We start from the raw sequence: 15,234 nt of genomic DNA on the forward strand, positions 1-15,234 counted from the left end.
CTGGCGTGCTTAATAGCCATACAAGAGATCTGTTAGTGTCATTTATTGTTGTTGAATGCGATTGCGATTGTGTTCCGTCATGGTAGTATTGCTGTTTTAGTGAGAATATGTCATCGTTCTCTAAACCTCATGTGAGGCGGAGATGGCCTTTAAATGTGCAGTATTATGTATCATCTGATCAGCATTCTGACTGTATATAAAAAACGTTTGTTCGCGACGTATCTAAATCCTATACGCAGGCTTACAGCAGCTGCATCTACGATGGCTTTTTCCTGGTACGGACTTCTCTGTTCTCTTATTGTCATCAACGTTCTGTTGGAAACTGGAGTATCGGGGACATCGGGGAAATCAAACCCCCTTGAAGCTGACGACATTTTGAAGAAGTACACTTTGAGCAACTCTCGTCAATGTCGGAGGGTGTGCTGGTACATAGAACTTTGTGGGCGGTTCTCGTTCTACCAGAACCTCTGTGTTCTGCACGCCAGAGAAGAGAAAGATCAGGAGTTGGCGGATGGGTGGATGCAGGAGCGGGCTTCAGGGAACTCTTTGGTGAGGAGAACGTTTAGCTCTGTTGAAATGGCCTGTTTCCAGCTTTCGCGGTTTTAGCTATGTACGCGTACATTTCCTCAGATCCAGTGGAAACATCGTCACATTTATGCACAGAAAGAGCCCCACGCTCAACGTAGCATTTTGATATATTCGTTGAAATATATTAACATGTTAGAGAAGTGAATGTAGTGCGCCACAGAGGCTCCTCCGGGATTGGAATGGTACCCATAGTCATGTGTGTATTGTAACCTCATTGCCTTTAATTGTGACCCTCCACCACGGAATGAGTCGCATGTCACATTTGCATGATTTTCAAATTTTTACATTTTCATAAAGAGTTTTTTTTATCCAGTGGTGAACACCGTTTTAGAAAAGAGCAAAAACTGTTTGAGTTATAAACCTGTGACTAAGGTAACCCTCACACTGTTACCAGACACTCCCCGGACTTATATTAAGCCTAGCGCAGAACCGCGCGAGGTGACATGCGACTCGTACTCATTTTGTGGTGGAGGGTTACAATTGTGCACTTTTAAACGATGTAATGGACGAACTACTGGATCTGATTCACTGTCATATTGCCAAAGAATCATTATTTCTTTTCTTTTGTATGCGCTATGCCCTGCGCTCTTTGTACCTATCTCCGCTCCGTATTTTTTCTTTTCTTCTATTTCCCTTTCTCTATGTCTTATTCTATGTTTGGTTTGTTTCGGTCCAATTGAGTGTTGCATATTGTATCAGCATTGCTTGTCCGGACATCATGATTGTCATGTCAAATTCTCTTTTGTGTAGGGCATGTAGTTTTATCTCATGAGTTCGTGTTCCTTTTGTATTTCCTTCTCTTGTTGCACCATGTTCAATTTAAATACAATCGTGTTTAAACCAACAATGTATTTGCATCCACAACTTGGGTTTTACGGCAAGGAAGAAAACCCCCATCAAATGGGAATTATCATTTTGCTATTAGTTTTCCCCCTGTTGTTTGTCATTAAAGCTGACAAAAAACGCACAACGTGCAATATAAGATGTTTCGTGGCTGATTGTCACACCAGCTTTTTTACATTTAGTCAAGTTATGACTAAATGTTTTAACATAGAGGGGGGAATCGAGACGAGGGTCGTGGTGTATGTGTGTGTGTGTGTATGTGTGTGTGTGTGTGCGTGCGTGCGTGTAGAGCGATTCAGACCAAACTACTGGACCGATCTTTATGACATTTGACATGAAAGTTTCTGGGTATGATATCCCCGAACGTTTTTTTCATTTTTTTGATAAATGTCTTTGATGACGTCATATCCGGCTTTTCGTGAAAGTTGAGGCGGCACTGTCACGCCCTCATTTTTTAACCAAATTGGTTGAAATTTTGGTCAAGTAATGTTCGACGAAGCCCGGACTTCGGTATTGCATTTCAGCTTGGTGGCTTAAAAATTAATTAATGACTTTGGTCATTAAAAATCTGAAAATTGTAAAAAAAAAAGTTTTTTTATAAAACGATCTAAATTTACGTTCATCTTATTCTCCATCATTTGCTGATTCCAAAAACATATAAATATGTTATTTTTGGATTAACAACAAGCTCTGAAAATTAAATATATAAAAATTATTATCAAAATTAAATTTTCGAAATCAATTTAAAAACACGTTCATCTTATTCCTTGTCGGTTCCTGATTCCAAAAACATATAGATATGATATGTTTGGATTAAAAACACGCTCAGAAAGTTAAAACGAAGAGAGGTACAGAAAAGCGTGCTATCGTTCTCAGCGCAACTACTACCCCGCTCTTCTTGTCAATTTCACTGCCTTTGCCGTGAGCGGTGGACTGACGATGCTACGAGTATACGGTCTTGCTGCGTTGCATTGCGTTCCGTTTCATTCTGTGAGTTCGACAGCTACTTGACTAAATGTTGTATTTTCGCCTTACGCGACTTGTTTACATTTAGTCAAGTTTTTGACTAAATGTTTTAACATAGAGGGGGAATCGAAACGAGGGTTGTGGTGTATGTGTGTGTGTGCGTGCGTGCGTGCGTGTGTGTAGAGCGATTCAGACCAAACTACTGGACCGATCTTTATGAAATTTTCCATGAGAGATCCTGGGATTGATATCCCCGAACGTTTTTTTCTTTTTTTTTTGATAAATGTCTTTGATGACGTCATATCCGGCTTTTCGTGAAAGTTGAGGCGGCACTGTCACGCTCTCATTTTTCAACCAAATTGGTTGAATGTTTGGTCAAGTAATCTTCGACGAAGGCCGGACTTTGGTATTGCATTTCAGCTTGGTGGCTTAAAAATTAATTAATGACTTTGGTCATTAAAAATCTAAAAATTGTAAAAAAATTATTTTTTTTATAAAACGATTCAAATTTACGTTCATCTTATTTTCCATCATTTTCTGATTCCAAAAACATATAAATATGTTATATTTAGATTAAAAACAAGCTCTGAAAATTAAAAATATAAGAATTATTATCAACATTAAATTGTCGAAATCAATTTAAAAACACTTTCATCTTATTCCTTGTCGGTTCCTGATTCCAAAAACATATAGATATGATATGTTTGGATTAAAAACACGCTCAGAAAGTTAAAACGAAGAGAGGTACAGAAAAGCGTGCTATCCTTCTCAGCGCAAGTACTACCCCGCTCTTCTTGTCAATTTCACTGCCTTTGCCATGAGCGGTGGACTGACGATGCTACGAGTGAAACGGTCTTGCTGAAAAAGTGCATTGCGTTCCGTTTCATTCTGTGAGTTCGACAGCTACTTGACTAAATGTTGTATTTTCGCCTTACGCGACTTGTTTCATTTTTTAGTAGTTCAAAAACACACACAATCCACGTTTCGCCTGAAGCTCAAAACCATTGACAACTTGGATTTGTCACATATGAACATTGGTTATTTTATTTCTCAGCTAATTATGAATGAAAACTCGTGAAAATTGTGACAAATAGTTTTTTTTATTGTGAAGCCTTCGACTCATGGATGCCGTGCACGCCAATGCGGACACACGAAAATCTGCATGCCTGTAGATACGCGTGGCTTGAACCACGTCTGCAACGATTTGCCAGCCGGTGAGTAAAACGCAACAATTGAGTGTTGCACCTATAATTATGACAATGACAATGACAATTATTTATTTTGGAGGGTAACGTAACACGAATAAGCGTAGATATGTGACTAGCATGCCTACCCAGCTCCGCCCTGCTCTCAATGAGATACAACCAAATACGTACCCGTGCCCATTTACACACAAATAAAGTAAAAGAATAAACACAAAATAGATAGAAAATAAAATAAAAAGTCGGCCCGACCGGGGATTGAACCCTGGACCCATCTATCTATAGCGCGGTATCATCCCATTTAGTCACGAAGACCGTCCACAAAAAGAGAGACATTGGAAGGAAAGTATAAGTCACACACACCCACACCCACACCCACACGCAAGCACGTACACAAACGCACGCACGCACGCACACACACACGCACACACACACACACACACACACACACACACACACACACACACACATAGAATGACACATATCTATATATATGAGATTCAGTCACTCCCCCCTTCCCCCCGAATCCGCTTCTCTGAATATGTGTGTGTATTTAGTTGTGTGTTTCTCTCTTTCTCTTTCACTCACTCCCTGTCTTATTCTCTCTCTCTCTCCCACTCTCTCTCTCTCTCTCTCTCTCTCTCTCTCTCTCTCTCTCTCTCTCTCTCTCTCTCTCTCTCTCTCTCTCTCTCCCCCTCTCTCTGTCTCTCTCTATCACAGGGGGACACGGCAATTGTTTTATTGTTTAGAAACGGTGCCCATACACCCTTTTGCAAATATATGATTTTAGGTCACATTTTACAGGTATAGCAACAACAATATAAATCAACATAAATCAAAGAAGCAACAAACATAAAACATACACGGAAGCATTTCAATTGGAAAGTGGACAAACCAGCATATCTACACACTCACACGCACAAGCACATACAAAACACCCGTTATAAACGAAAAGGGGAGGGGGGGGGGGGTATCAAGGCTGAGGTTGACAATCTAGGCCGGAGGGTAGGTGTCGTGTGGCCAATAGATTGAAAGGCACAAAAGATTCTGGCTCAATATGCGGGAACAGGCTGGTAGTGTCATATTTTTGTGATGGGTTTGGAAGAACTGCTCCTAATTTACATAGCACTCCGGCCCTGTTTTTTTTCCCGTCACACCAAAAACCGTTATTTGCTTGGCCGACGCAGCATTATTACTGACTTCCGAGAATGTTATAACTTGGATAGTTGTGACAAGTAACCAAACTTTTGCTTTTGAATGATACAATGTTGGAATGTGCGTTTCGTCTAAAGATGTGAACGAGTGTGCCTCCAGCCCCTGTCAGAACGGAGGGAACTGTGTAGACGGGGACAGGGCCTACACGTGCAACTGTCTTCCAGGTTACTCGGGTGATCACTGCGAGACAGGTATTTCTTGTATCTTTTTCTTGTATCTTGTTTCTTAATCTGTTGTTCAGTTTACTGCAAAAAGCATAACTATCCAGTACATGGATTCAACGCATGCTGGGTGTTTATTTCTCAAATGAAGTATGACAAACACCGTTTCAGATGCTTTCCACGCTTTTATTTCTTGAAATGTTTTCTTGATTTTGGTAACGTTGTGATCACACGGCCATATTTTTTGTGTTCCGCCGCTTTGGTAATTATGGGTGTAGCAGAACCCGCGCCGTCGGCAAAGGGATAGTTACAATCACTACTACTCTTTAAAAGTATGGGTTTGTGTGAACCCGCGCCATCGGTAGTGTTTATGTTAATTAACATAATCAATTAATTTTAATGTTTTGTCATGTACACACTAAAAATTTGCAGACAGAGAGCAAATTAGGTGTGTGAGAGATACTTAAAATTTCAAAACGATACCTTTAATGGTTCCAGAGTTACAATGATTTTAGTGTGTCTCTGGGTACAGGTGAACCCAGGAAGCACGGCAAAGGTTAATAAAAATACGTTTTCAGAAGTCAAATGGAATATTAACAAATAGGCGCGCTATCGAATTAAAGTCTAAATAATATCGATGTTGTGCATAAAACAAATCTAGTTATTTTATACACGAATAACGGTTCGATTCTGACTCCCTGAATGTGTCCACAGACATAGACGAGTGTGCCTCCAACCCTTGTCAACACGGAGGGAGCTGTGCTGACCAGGTCAATGGCTACACTTGCACCTGTCAACCAGGCTACACCGGGCTACACTGCGATACGGGTATTGTATATCTGTCTGTCGTATTGTATATCTGTATGTCTGTCTGTCTGTCTGTCTTTCTGTCTGTCTTTCTGTCTGTCTATGTCAATCTCTTTCTCTTTCTCTCTCTCTCTCTCTCTCTCTCTCTCTCTCTCTCTCTCTCTCTCTCTCTCTCTCTCTCTCTCTCTCTCTCTCTCTCTCTCTCTTTTTACATTTAGTCAAGTTTTGACTAAATGTTTTAACATAGAGGGGGAATCGAGACGAGGGTCGTGGTGTATGTGTGTGTGTGTGTGTGTGTGTGTGTGTGTGTGTGTGTGTGTGTGTGTGTGTCTGTGTGTGTCTGTGTGTCTGTGTGTCTGTGCGTGTGTGTGTGTAGAGCGATTCAGAGTAAACTACTGGACCGATCTTTATGAAATTTTACATAAAAGTTCCTGGGTATGATATCCCCGGACGTTTTTTTTTTATTTTTTTCGATAAATGTCTTTGATGACGTCATATCCGGCTTTTTGTAAAAGTTGAGGCGGCACTGTCACACCCTCATTTTTCAATCAAATTGATTGAAATTTTGGCCAAGCAATCTTTGACGAAGGCCGGACTTTGGTATTGCATTTCAGCTTGGAGGCTTAAAATTAATTAATTACTTTGGTTATTAAAAATCTAAAAATTGTAATTAAATTTTTTTTTAGAAAATGATCCACAATTACGTTCATTTTATTCTACATCATTTCCTGATTCCAAAAACATATAAATATGTTATATTTGGATTAAAAACAATCTCTGAAAATTAAAAATATAAAAATTATGATCAAATTTAAATTTCCGAAATCGATTTAAAAACAATTTCATCTTATTTCTTGTCGGTTCCTGATTCCAATAACATATAGATATGATATGTTTGGATTAAAAACACGCTCAGAAAGTTAAAACGAAGATAGGCACAGAAAAGCGTGCTATGCAGCACAGCGAAACCACTACCGCGCTAAACAGGCTCATCAGTTTCACTCCGTTTTGCACAAGCGGCGGACTACGGTCATTGTGAAAAAATGCAGTGCGTTCAGTTTCATTCTGTGAGTTCCACAGCTTGACTCAAACCATTACACTCGTTAATAAAGAATTTGTCTTGTCTTGTCTTGTCTTGTCTTGTCTTGTCTCGTCTCGTTCTCTCTCTCTCTCTTTCTCTCTCTCTCTCTCTCTCTCTTTCTCTCCCTCTCTCTCTCTCTCGTTCTCTCTCTCTTCCCCCTTTCTCTCTCTCCCCCCTCTCTCTCTCTCCTCCCCCCCTCTCTCTCTCCCTCTCTCTCTCTCTCTCTCTCTCTCACTCTCTCTCTTTCTCTCTCCCTACCTCTCCTTGATTCTTTACTGAATGAATGTTTAATTTGTGCAGATTATACGAAAGACAAAAATAAAGGAGGTTGTTTTGACGCGCCGTGCTTATTGTTAACCTTATCAAAGACAGAAGACTGTGTCTTTCACGACTACTCGATGATCCTACTGATGAGCGTTGAGCACGTTTTTAGAGTCTGACTCCGTCAAATTGTCCACAGACATAGGCGAGTGTACCTCCATCCCTTGTCAACACGGAGGGAGCTGTTCTGACCAGGTCAATGGCTACACTTGCACCTGTCAACCAGGCTACACCGGGCTACACTGCGAAAAGGGTATTGTATGTCTGTCTGTCTGTCTGTCTGTCTGTCTGTCTGTTTGTCTGTCTCTGTCAATCTCTCTCTCTCTCTCTCTCTCTCTCTCTCTCTCTCTATCTCTCTCTCTCTCCCTCTCTCTCTCTCTCTATCTCTCTATCTCTCTCTATCTCTCTCTCTTTTTCTTGATGTAAAAAAGAACCTGTCAACAGACATAGACAAGTGTGCCTCCAACCCTTGTCGACACGGAGGGAGCTGTTCTGATCAGGCCAATGGCTACACTTGCACCTGTCAATCAGGCTACACTGCGAGACTGGTATTCTCTCTCTCTCTCTCTCTCTCTCTCTCTCTCTCTCTCTCTCTCTCTCTCTCTCTCTCACACACACATACACACAAACCCAAACACCCCCAAACAAACACAAACACACACACACACACAAACACACACACACAAGCACACACACACACACACACACACACATACACATACACACACACACACACACACACACACACACACACACACACACACACACACACACACGCACACAAACAACGCAGTCTCGTTTTGACTAAATGTGAAAAGAAAAGAATACTTGTTGTTGTCGTTGTTGTTGTTGTTGTTGTTGTTGTTGTTGTTGTTGACGATGTTGTTGTTGTTGTTGTTAAATGTTATAGTCTAACGCACTGTCTCCTGAAATGTTTCCGCACACAGAAATTTGGCTGAACAAGAGCTGTGGAACAAACGCACCCTGTGTTTACCGGCTCGCAGGTTGTTTCTCTGGAAAATGTCTCTGCAAAGACAGTCTCTTCTTTTCAGACTCAACGAATGAGTGTTTGACAGGTACGGCCCAACTCTCTCTCTCTCTCTCTCTCTCTCTCTCTCTCCCTATCTCTCTCTCACTCTCTCTCTCTCTCTCACTCTCTCTCTCTCTCTCTCCCCCTCTCTCTCTTTTGTCTTGTCTTGTCTTGTCTCGTCTCGTTCTCTCTCTGTAGGGGAGACTAAGATAGCTTTCAACACGTTTTTAAAAGGCAACTCCTCAAAAAATAGTAGTATTCCTCAGAATATAAAGGCCAACGACTTTAACGATTATTTTTTGTCCGTTGCTGAATCACTGGTAGATTCTGACTCAAAATCTCCAGGTACAGAAACACATTCCTGTTGTGAACGCTTGCAGGTGTTCTGTCATGAAAAATTAAGAAACACGGAAGCGTTTGTTATTCCGATAATGGCCATCCATGAAGTTGGCCAGTACATAGCAAGGTTAGAAAATAAAAAAAGTCTTCCGGACTTGATGGAATAAGTAATAAATTATTAAAATTGTCTACTCCTTATATAGTAGAGTCTCTGACTTATGTTTAAAATTTATGTATTCAACACAATGTTTTTCCAAAAGAGTTTAAAAAAGCGAAAGTCATACCTTTGCCAAAGAAAAAAGGTTCTCAAGACTTAAATGATTTTAGACCTATATATTTGTTATCTGTATTATCTAAGCCTCTTGAAAGGCATGTTCAAAAACATCTGGTTACTTATTTGGAGGACCACAATCTCTTGCATCAACTTCAGTCTGGTTTTCGCTCTCAACATTCATGTAACACTGCCCTTGCCAGATTAACTGATTCATGGTACTCATCCATTAATAGGTTAGACATTTCTGGTGATGTTTTCTTGGACCTAAAAAAAGCTTTTGACCTCGTGGATCACGAGATCCTTCTACAGAAATTAAAATGTTATTTGAAAAGTTCTAGCACTGTCGCTTTTTTTTACTTTTATCTTAGAGAGAGGGTTCAATCTGTATACGTACACGATACGTACTCTTCTCAGGGTACTGTGAAATGTGGAGTGCCACAGTGGTCTGTTTTGGGACCTGTATTATTTTGCATGTATATAAATGATTTGCCCTTGTACCTACAGTCTGAATCTGTTGAGTGTCATATGTTAGCAGATGATACTAAAGTATTAAACAATGGCGACTGCATGTGAGAGGGAACAATAAAGAGACCAAAAAGCAATGTACTCACGTTAAAATGACGAACACGGAACGAATAACGGCGACGTTTCGACCTAAGGGTCTTCTTCAGGCACAAAAACACAAAACTCCTCTTTATTTGTTCTATCGTCTTTCTTCTTCTTTTTTGTGTGTGTACTTTTGTGTTTTTGTGCCTGAAGAAGACCCTTAGGTCGAAACGTCGCCGTTATTCGTTCCGTGTTCGTCATTTTAACGTGAGTACATTGCTTTTTGGTCTCTTTATTTTAGATGATACTACCTTACATGCAACAGGGAAAAGCCCTGCACAAATTCAAGACAAATTACAACAGAGCCTAAACGATGTTTCTGAGTGGTGTTCTGCAAATCGTATGCTTATTAATCCAGTAAAAACAAAGTCTATGATAATCAGCACTCGCCAAAAATATCAACTTTCAGAAATGACTCTGAGTCTGTCCCTAAATGAGCACTCCATTGAGCAAGTAGCTGAGCACCGTTTTCTGGGACTTACTGTTGATAATAATCTCAAATGGCAGACTCACATCAATGGAATCTGCAAAAAAATTGCTAAAAACCTGTTTCTTTTGTCAAAGTTACAAAGCATTATGAATCTAGACACAAGAAAACTATTTTACAATGCCCACATATAAAACCCCCATATTGATTCTGCTTCCATAGTATGGGACGGGTGTAGTGAAGTTCACTTGAAGAAGCTGAACTCGCTCCAGCGTAGAGCTGCTAAACTAGTTCTGCCCAAACCATCTCTTTCTACAAAGGAAAAGATGAAAAGTATTGGGATGTTAAGCTTAAAAAAGCAGCTTTTGTATAATAAATGTTCATTTATGTATAACTTGAAGTCGTCTATAAGGACGCCCCAACATATCTTATACAACTCTTCAAATCATCTCCGTCATATTATTCAAACACTCGAAATAACCTTGCCTTGTCAAGGCCCCGCATCGATTTGTTTAAAACTAGTTTTTCTTATTCTGGTGCGTTCCTTTGGAATTCACTACCTGTAAATATCAAGTCATGTCTGTCATTATTTTCTTTTAAAAGACAGCTCCGAAAGCACCTCTCTAACGACTAAGTCGGTGTACAATTTGTGCGAGTGTGTGTGAGGATGTGTGAAAGAGAAAGTGTATAGTATGCTTCCATTAACAAGGACACTTTTGAATTTTTTATTTTTATTTTGTTATACTTTTCCCTACATAATTTTGTTTTATTTTATGGTTTTTTTTATTTAATGTTTTTTTATTTTTTTTTTATTTTTCATATGACTAAGTGCCAAAAGGTGCGCACGAAAAGCGGACAAAGGGGCTAAAAAATAAAAGTTGACAAACACGACTGATATTGTGATTTTTGTTAAGACAACAGATGCTGGAACCCAATTACGAAAAGAAAAGATAAATTTACCCAAATGATTTTACAAATAACGATAATTTTGTTCGTTATATCATTCAAAACGGCACTGAGTCATAGCATTAAGGTTATCTCGCACGTTTTTAAAGCTAGGGCTTTGAAACTTGGCACACAACCAAAGTATAATGACCTCCAGGTATGGTGCACATCACACTAAACAACATTGAATTTCAAGGTCACAGCGAGGTTAAATTTCCTTTGCAAACTGGAAAATTGTCGTTGTCACGTCTTACATGTTTTAATACTAGATCAGTTAGACTTTACATACTTCACATACTTTCAGCATTTTTATAAAACCTCATTAAAAGTGACCTGCTTGTTAATCTTTGTCAAAGTTCAAGGTCACAGCGGGGTCACATCTGGTCCAAATGTGGAATATTTTCAATTTATTCAGCGCGTTTATAGCACGAGCTTTGAAAATACACACAGTTCTAGTGTATAATGTTCACACACGATTAAAGTCTGGTTGAAAAAGTCAAGGTCACAGCAGGGTCGCGTTGAGGTCAAACATATACATTTTTCAATGAGGTTTTCTCATATGTTTTTGAAGCTAGGGCCTTGAAACTTGGCACACTACGCAAGTTAAATTAAACCTCATCAAATTCCAAGGTCACAGTAAGGTTAAAGATCCTTTAAGGATATTTTCTAAAAAAGGTGACCGCCTGGTTAATGTTTGTCAAATTTCAAGGTCACAGCAGTGCCATCTGGCTTAAACTTTGAAAAATTGTCAATTTCTTCAACTAGTTTTATAGTGTTTGAAGTCATTCACACATGATGAAAGTCTGGTTGATAAAATCAAACGTCAAGGTCGCAGCGGGGTCGCATTGAAGTCAGACACATACAATTGTCATTTTCACGAACGCCTTTTAAGCAACACCTTTGAAACTTCACACATTCCAAAGTTTTGATGTTGTTTGGTTATAATCAAAGTGTGGTCAATTTCCATGATTGAGAGCATTCAGAGGGGTCAAGTTGAGGTCACACAAAAGAGATTAAATTGTCGACACAACAGATGAGACTGGCTACCACTGTTTATTTTAATACACTTTTATGCAAATTTTAAATTGTGTTCAACCATATACACCAAACTCACCCAAACTCCTGAAACATCCAAGAAAAGGAAAAATGTGTCCAAGCAAGGAAAAACGCCATTTCTTCAAAGGCTGGAATAACTACAGAGGCAGCCGCGTCATTACACACAATGCAATTACGTCATACATCATACATTTCTATGAGTCATGTTGAATGGAATGGTGGCATGTGCCTCTATTCTAGCTAACAACAAAGCTGAAAAAATGAATATTATCTGTTTGTTTTGTTTGTTTTACCCGTACGAGACCTTTCTGTGACCTTGACATGTGACAAGGATCTACCTTAACTTCTTTAAGTCGGAGTTGAGAGTTGTGTGATGTTTGAAGGCTCTCCCTTTAAAAAAAACTGAGATAATGATGCATTTTCGTGTTTTTGATTTGCCCATGTGACCTTGAGATTCGACAAAGGTCAACAAGACTTTAACCGTGTATGGAGGCTATTAAGCCCAAAAATGTGAACTTTCAAGGTTCTTGCTTTGAAAAACTCTGAGAAAAAGGTTATGTTTTTTTTTTTACCCACACGAGACCCTGCTATGACCTTCACATTTCTCAAGGATCAACCTTGAATTCTCCATGTTGAACAATCATTAAGCAAAAGCGTTGTTTGAAGTTTGAAGGTTCTAGCTTCAAAAATCTCTGAAAAAATATGTTTCATCCGTTTTCTGAACCACATGTGACCCAGCCGTGACCTTGAAATCTGACAAGGGTCAACAAGACTTTTACCATGCATGGGGGCGATTAAACCCCAAATGTGTGTGAAGTTTCAAGGTTTCAACTTAAAAAACGTCTGAGAAAAATATACATTTTCCTTTTTGGACAATGTGTTGCACGCAAGACAACACGACAAACGCTCGTGTTATCATTCTTTTACTTTAAGGTCGACTTGCGTGCCCGCTCTTTCGCTAATCTCAATTAAAATTCATCTTAGAAGTTCGGTTTTATTACGCTTTTAATTAAGAAGATTAAACTAAGACAACAAATAGTTAGTTTTACCCATTAAACTCGATAAGGTAGTGACATTTTATGTTGAACGCAAGAAGGTGTCGCACGCAAGATCTGAAAAGATGTTGACGACATAATTTCAACACTTGATAGCGCAATCGTGGTTCGTGATTTCTTCACAAATTTTGAACACAGAATGTGTCACGTGGTTCCGTAAATGAAGTAGATCTTTGTACATGTAAATTTTGTTTTTAAAAGAAAATAACCGTTAATTACCGAACATTTTGTCGCACGCAAGATATGACGAAATTTTCAAATCGTTTTCAAAAATGCTGTTCAAAAGTTCTGCAGTCTTTGCTGGATTACTTGAAAGACAGCAGTTTGATACACCGTTATCGCTTGACGTGTCGACATCAATTCCAGAGTTTTTGAAAAAGAAATTTAGTAAATATCTGCGATTGAAAAATGTATGCCGTGATGACGAATCATCTTGCGTGCGACACCTTAAAATTCGGTTATCGAAAAAAAAAAATTCTCTCGAGATTTAGATTTGACGTTTGGTCTCGTCTGTAAAGCGATGTTTCAGGCATTCAATCAAACTAAATGCAATTCATTTGTGCTTCTTGTTATTTTTCTGTGGCATATTCAAAACACGAGGTATCACGATGTCCTTTTTCAGATGGCCGGTTTTGGCGTTATTTTTGACTTTAAACAAAGATAACTTCAAAACCGTTCAAGTCAGACACACGAAATTATGTCCACTATCTCTTCGCACATTCATCCACACACACACCAATTTTCAGCAGACACACGTTTTTAGAAACATTTTTATTGTAAAACAAAGTCGTCTTCTGTTCTGTGAGCACCTTTTGGCACTTAGTCATATGTGTTCTTTGTTTCATGTGTGTATTATAGTAGGGACTAGCTGTAAGAAAGGACCATATGGACCTAATGCTATCATCCCTCGGTAATAAAGTTTTCAAGTTCGAGTTCTCTCTCTCTCTCTCTCTCTCTCTCTCTCTCTCTCTCTCTCTCTCTCTCTCTCTCTCTCTCTCTCTCTCTCTCTCTCTCTCTCTCTCTCTCTCTCTCTCTCTCGCTCATATACACTAACATATGAACTCATGTACCTTTTCCTAAATTACTTAGATTCAAACAGCTACTGTAGTTTGCAATTTTACTGCTGCGAATTAAATCACTAAGGCCAAAAAAAAAATAGGTCTGTTTACGGTAACATAGGCCAAAAAAATAGGGTCGGTAGGTCGGGATGTTTTTTTTTTTTTTTTTTTTTTTTTTCCAAAAAACCATATTTTTACGTTATTTTGCCAAAAAACCAAGATTTTTTTTTTTTTTTCCCCAAATGCCAAAAAAAAGTCTAGGGTCGCGCGAAAAAACTAGGGTCGGTCGGGTTACCGTAAACAGACCTATTTTTTTTTTTGGCCTAAGCAATGTTGTTTTTCCATTACCACGAAATCAAAACGTAATTACCGCATTTTTTTTAAAAATATTTGACTTCGATCGAAAATGACAAAAGCCGGAAGTGAAGATGTGTTCAGGTCGAGGGCACTAATCAGATTAAAATAACATTATCGAGTTTTGATAAGCATAAGGGCGGGGATGTAGCTCAGTCGGTAGCGCGCTGGATTTGTATCCAGTTGGCCGCTGTCAGCGTGAGTTCGTCCCCACGTCAGTTCGGCGAGAGATTTATTTCTCAGAGTCAACTTTGTGTGCAGACTCTCCTCGGTGTCCGAACACCCCCGTGTGTACACGCAAGCACAAGACCAAGTGCGCAAGAAAAAGATCCTGTAATCCATGTCAGAGTTCGGTGGGTTATAGAAACACGAAAATACCCAGCATGCTTCCTCCGAAAACGGCGTATGGCTGCCTAAATGGCGGGGTAAAAAAACGGTCATACACGTAAAATTCCACTCGTTCAAAAAACACGAGTGTACGTGGGAGTTTCAGCCCACGAACGCAGAAGAAGAAGAAGAAGAAGAAGAAGAAGAAGAAGAAGAAGAAGAATAAAGTGTATTAATCCTCCAAACCTACTTTTGCAGACTGCAGTCAGCTGGCTACCAACTACCTTTACTATGAAAACATGGACCTCACGGGTGATTTGTGGGATAGGATCGCTCCTCCGACGGACAGCACCACCTGTGCTGCACGGTGCAGCACTGACCCGCAGTGCATAACCTTCATCATCTTTCAAGGCACATGCTACATGAAGAGCTTCACGGGGCAAGGTCCGGAAGGTTCCTGGCAAGCGAAGAGTGGCGCCCAGTTGTATCAAAGGACGTGCGAGTGAAAACACATTACAAAAAAACATGTATGAGAAAAAAGGAAATATTGCTTCATTGTGTTGTGAGGGAGGGCCACTT

At 39.5% G+C, this 15,234-nt stretch overlaps 1 protein-coding gene across 1 annotated transcript; it reads left to right on the plus strand.

Moving 5' to 3' along the window:
- Nucleotides 1–251: 251 nt before the first annotated feature.
- On the plus strand, nucleotides 252–15,234 carry LOC138953327 (protein crumbs-like). The gene is made up of 7 exons (XM_070325126.1): nucleotides 252–549; nucleotides 3,509–3,611; nucleotides 4,892–5,005; nucleotides 5,690–5,803; nucleotides 7,324–7,437; nucleotides 8,132–8,260; nucleotides 14,914–15,234. Exons 1-7 carry the CDS (start codon nucleotides 262–264, stop codon nucleotides 15,159–15,161), a joined length of 1,110 nt encoding a protein of 369 aa, XP_070181227.1. The 5' UTR covers nucleotides 252–261; the 3' UTR covers nucleotides 15,162–15,234.

Source organism: Littorina saxatilis, linkage group LG17, assembly GCF_037325665.1.
Source record: "Littorina saxatilis isolate snail1 linkage group LG17, US_GU_Lsax_2.0, whole genome shotgun sequence".
In the NCBI taxonomy this organism is placed as follows: domain Eukaryota; kingdom Metazoa; phylum Mollusca; class Gastropoda; order Littorinimorpha; family Littorinidae; genus Littorina; species Littorina saxatilis.

Bases quoted from the DNA above. Each gene is read 5' to 3' on its own strand.
- LOC138953327 (XM_070325126.1), top strand. From the start codon at position 262: ATGGCTTTTTCCTGGTACGGACTTCTCTGTTCTCTTATTGTCATCAAC. The intron at 550-3,508 runs GTGAGGAGAACG...TTTATTGTGAAG, and splicing joins GGGCTTCAGGGAACTCTTTG to CCTTCGACTCATGGATGCCG. The intron at 8,261-14,913 runs GTACGGCCCAAC...CTACTTTTGCAG, and splicing joins AACGAATGAGTGTTTGACAG to ACTGCAGTCAGCTGGCTACC.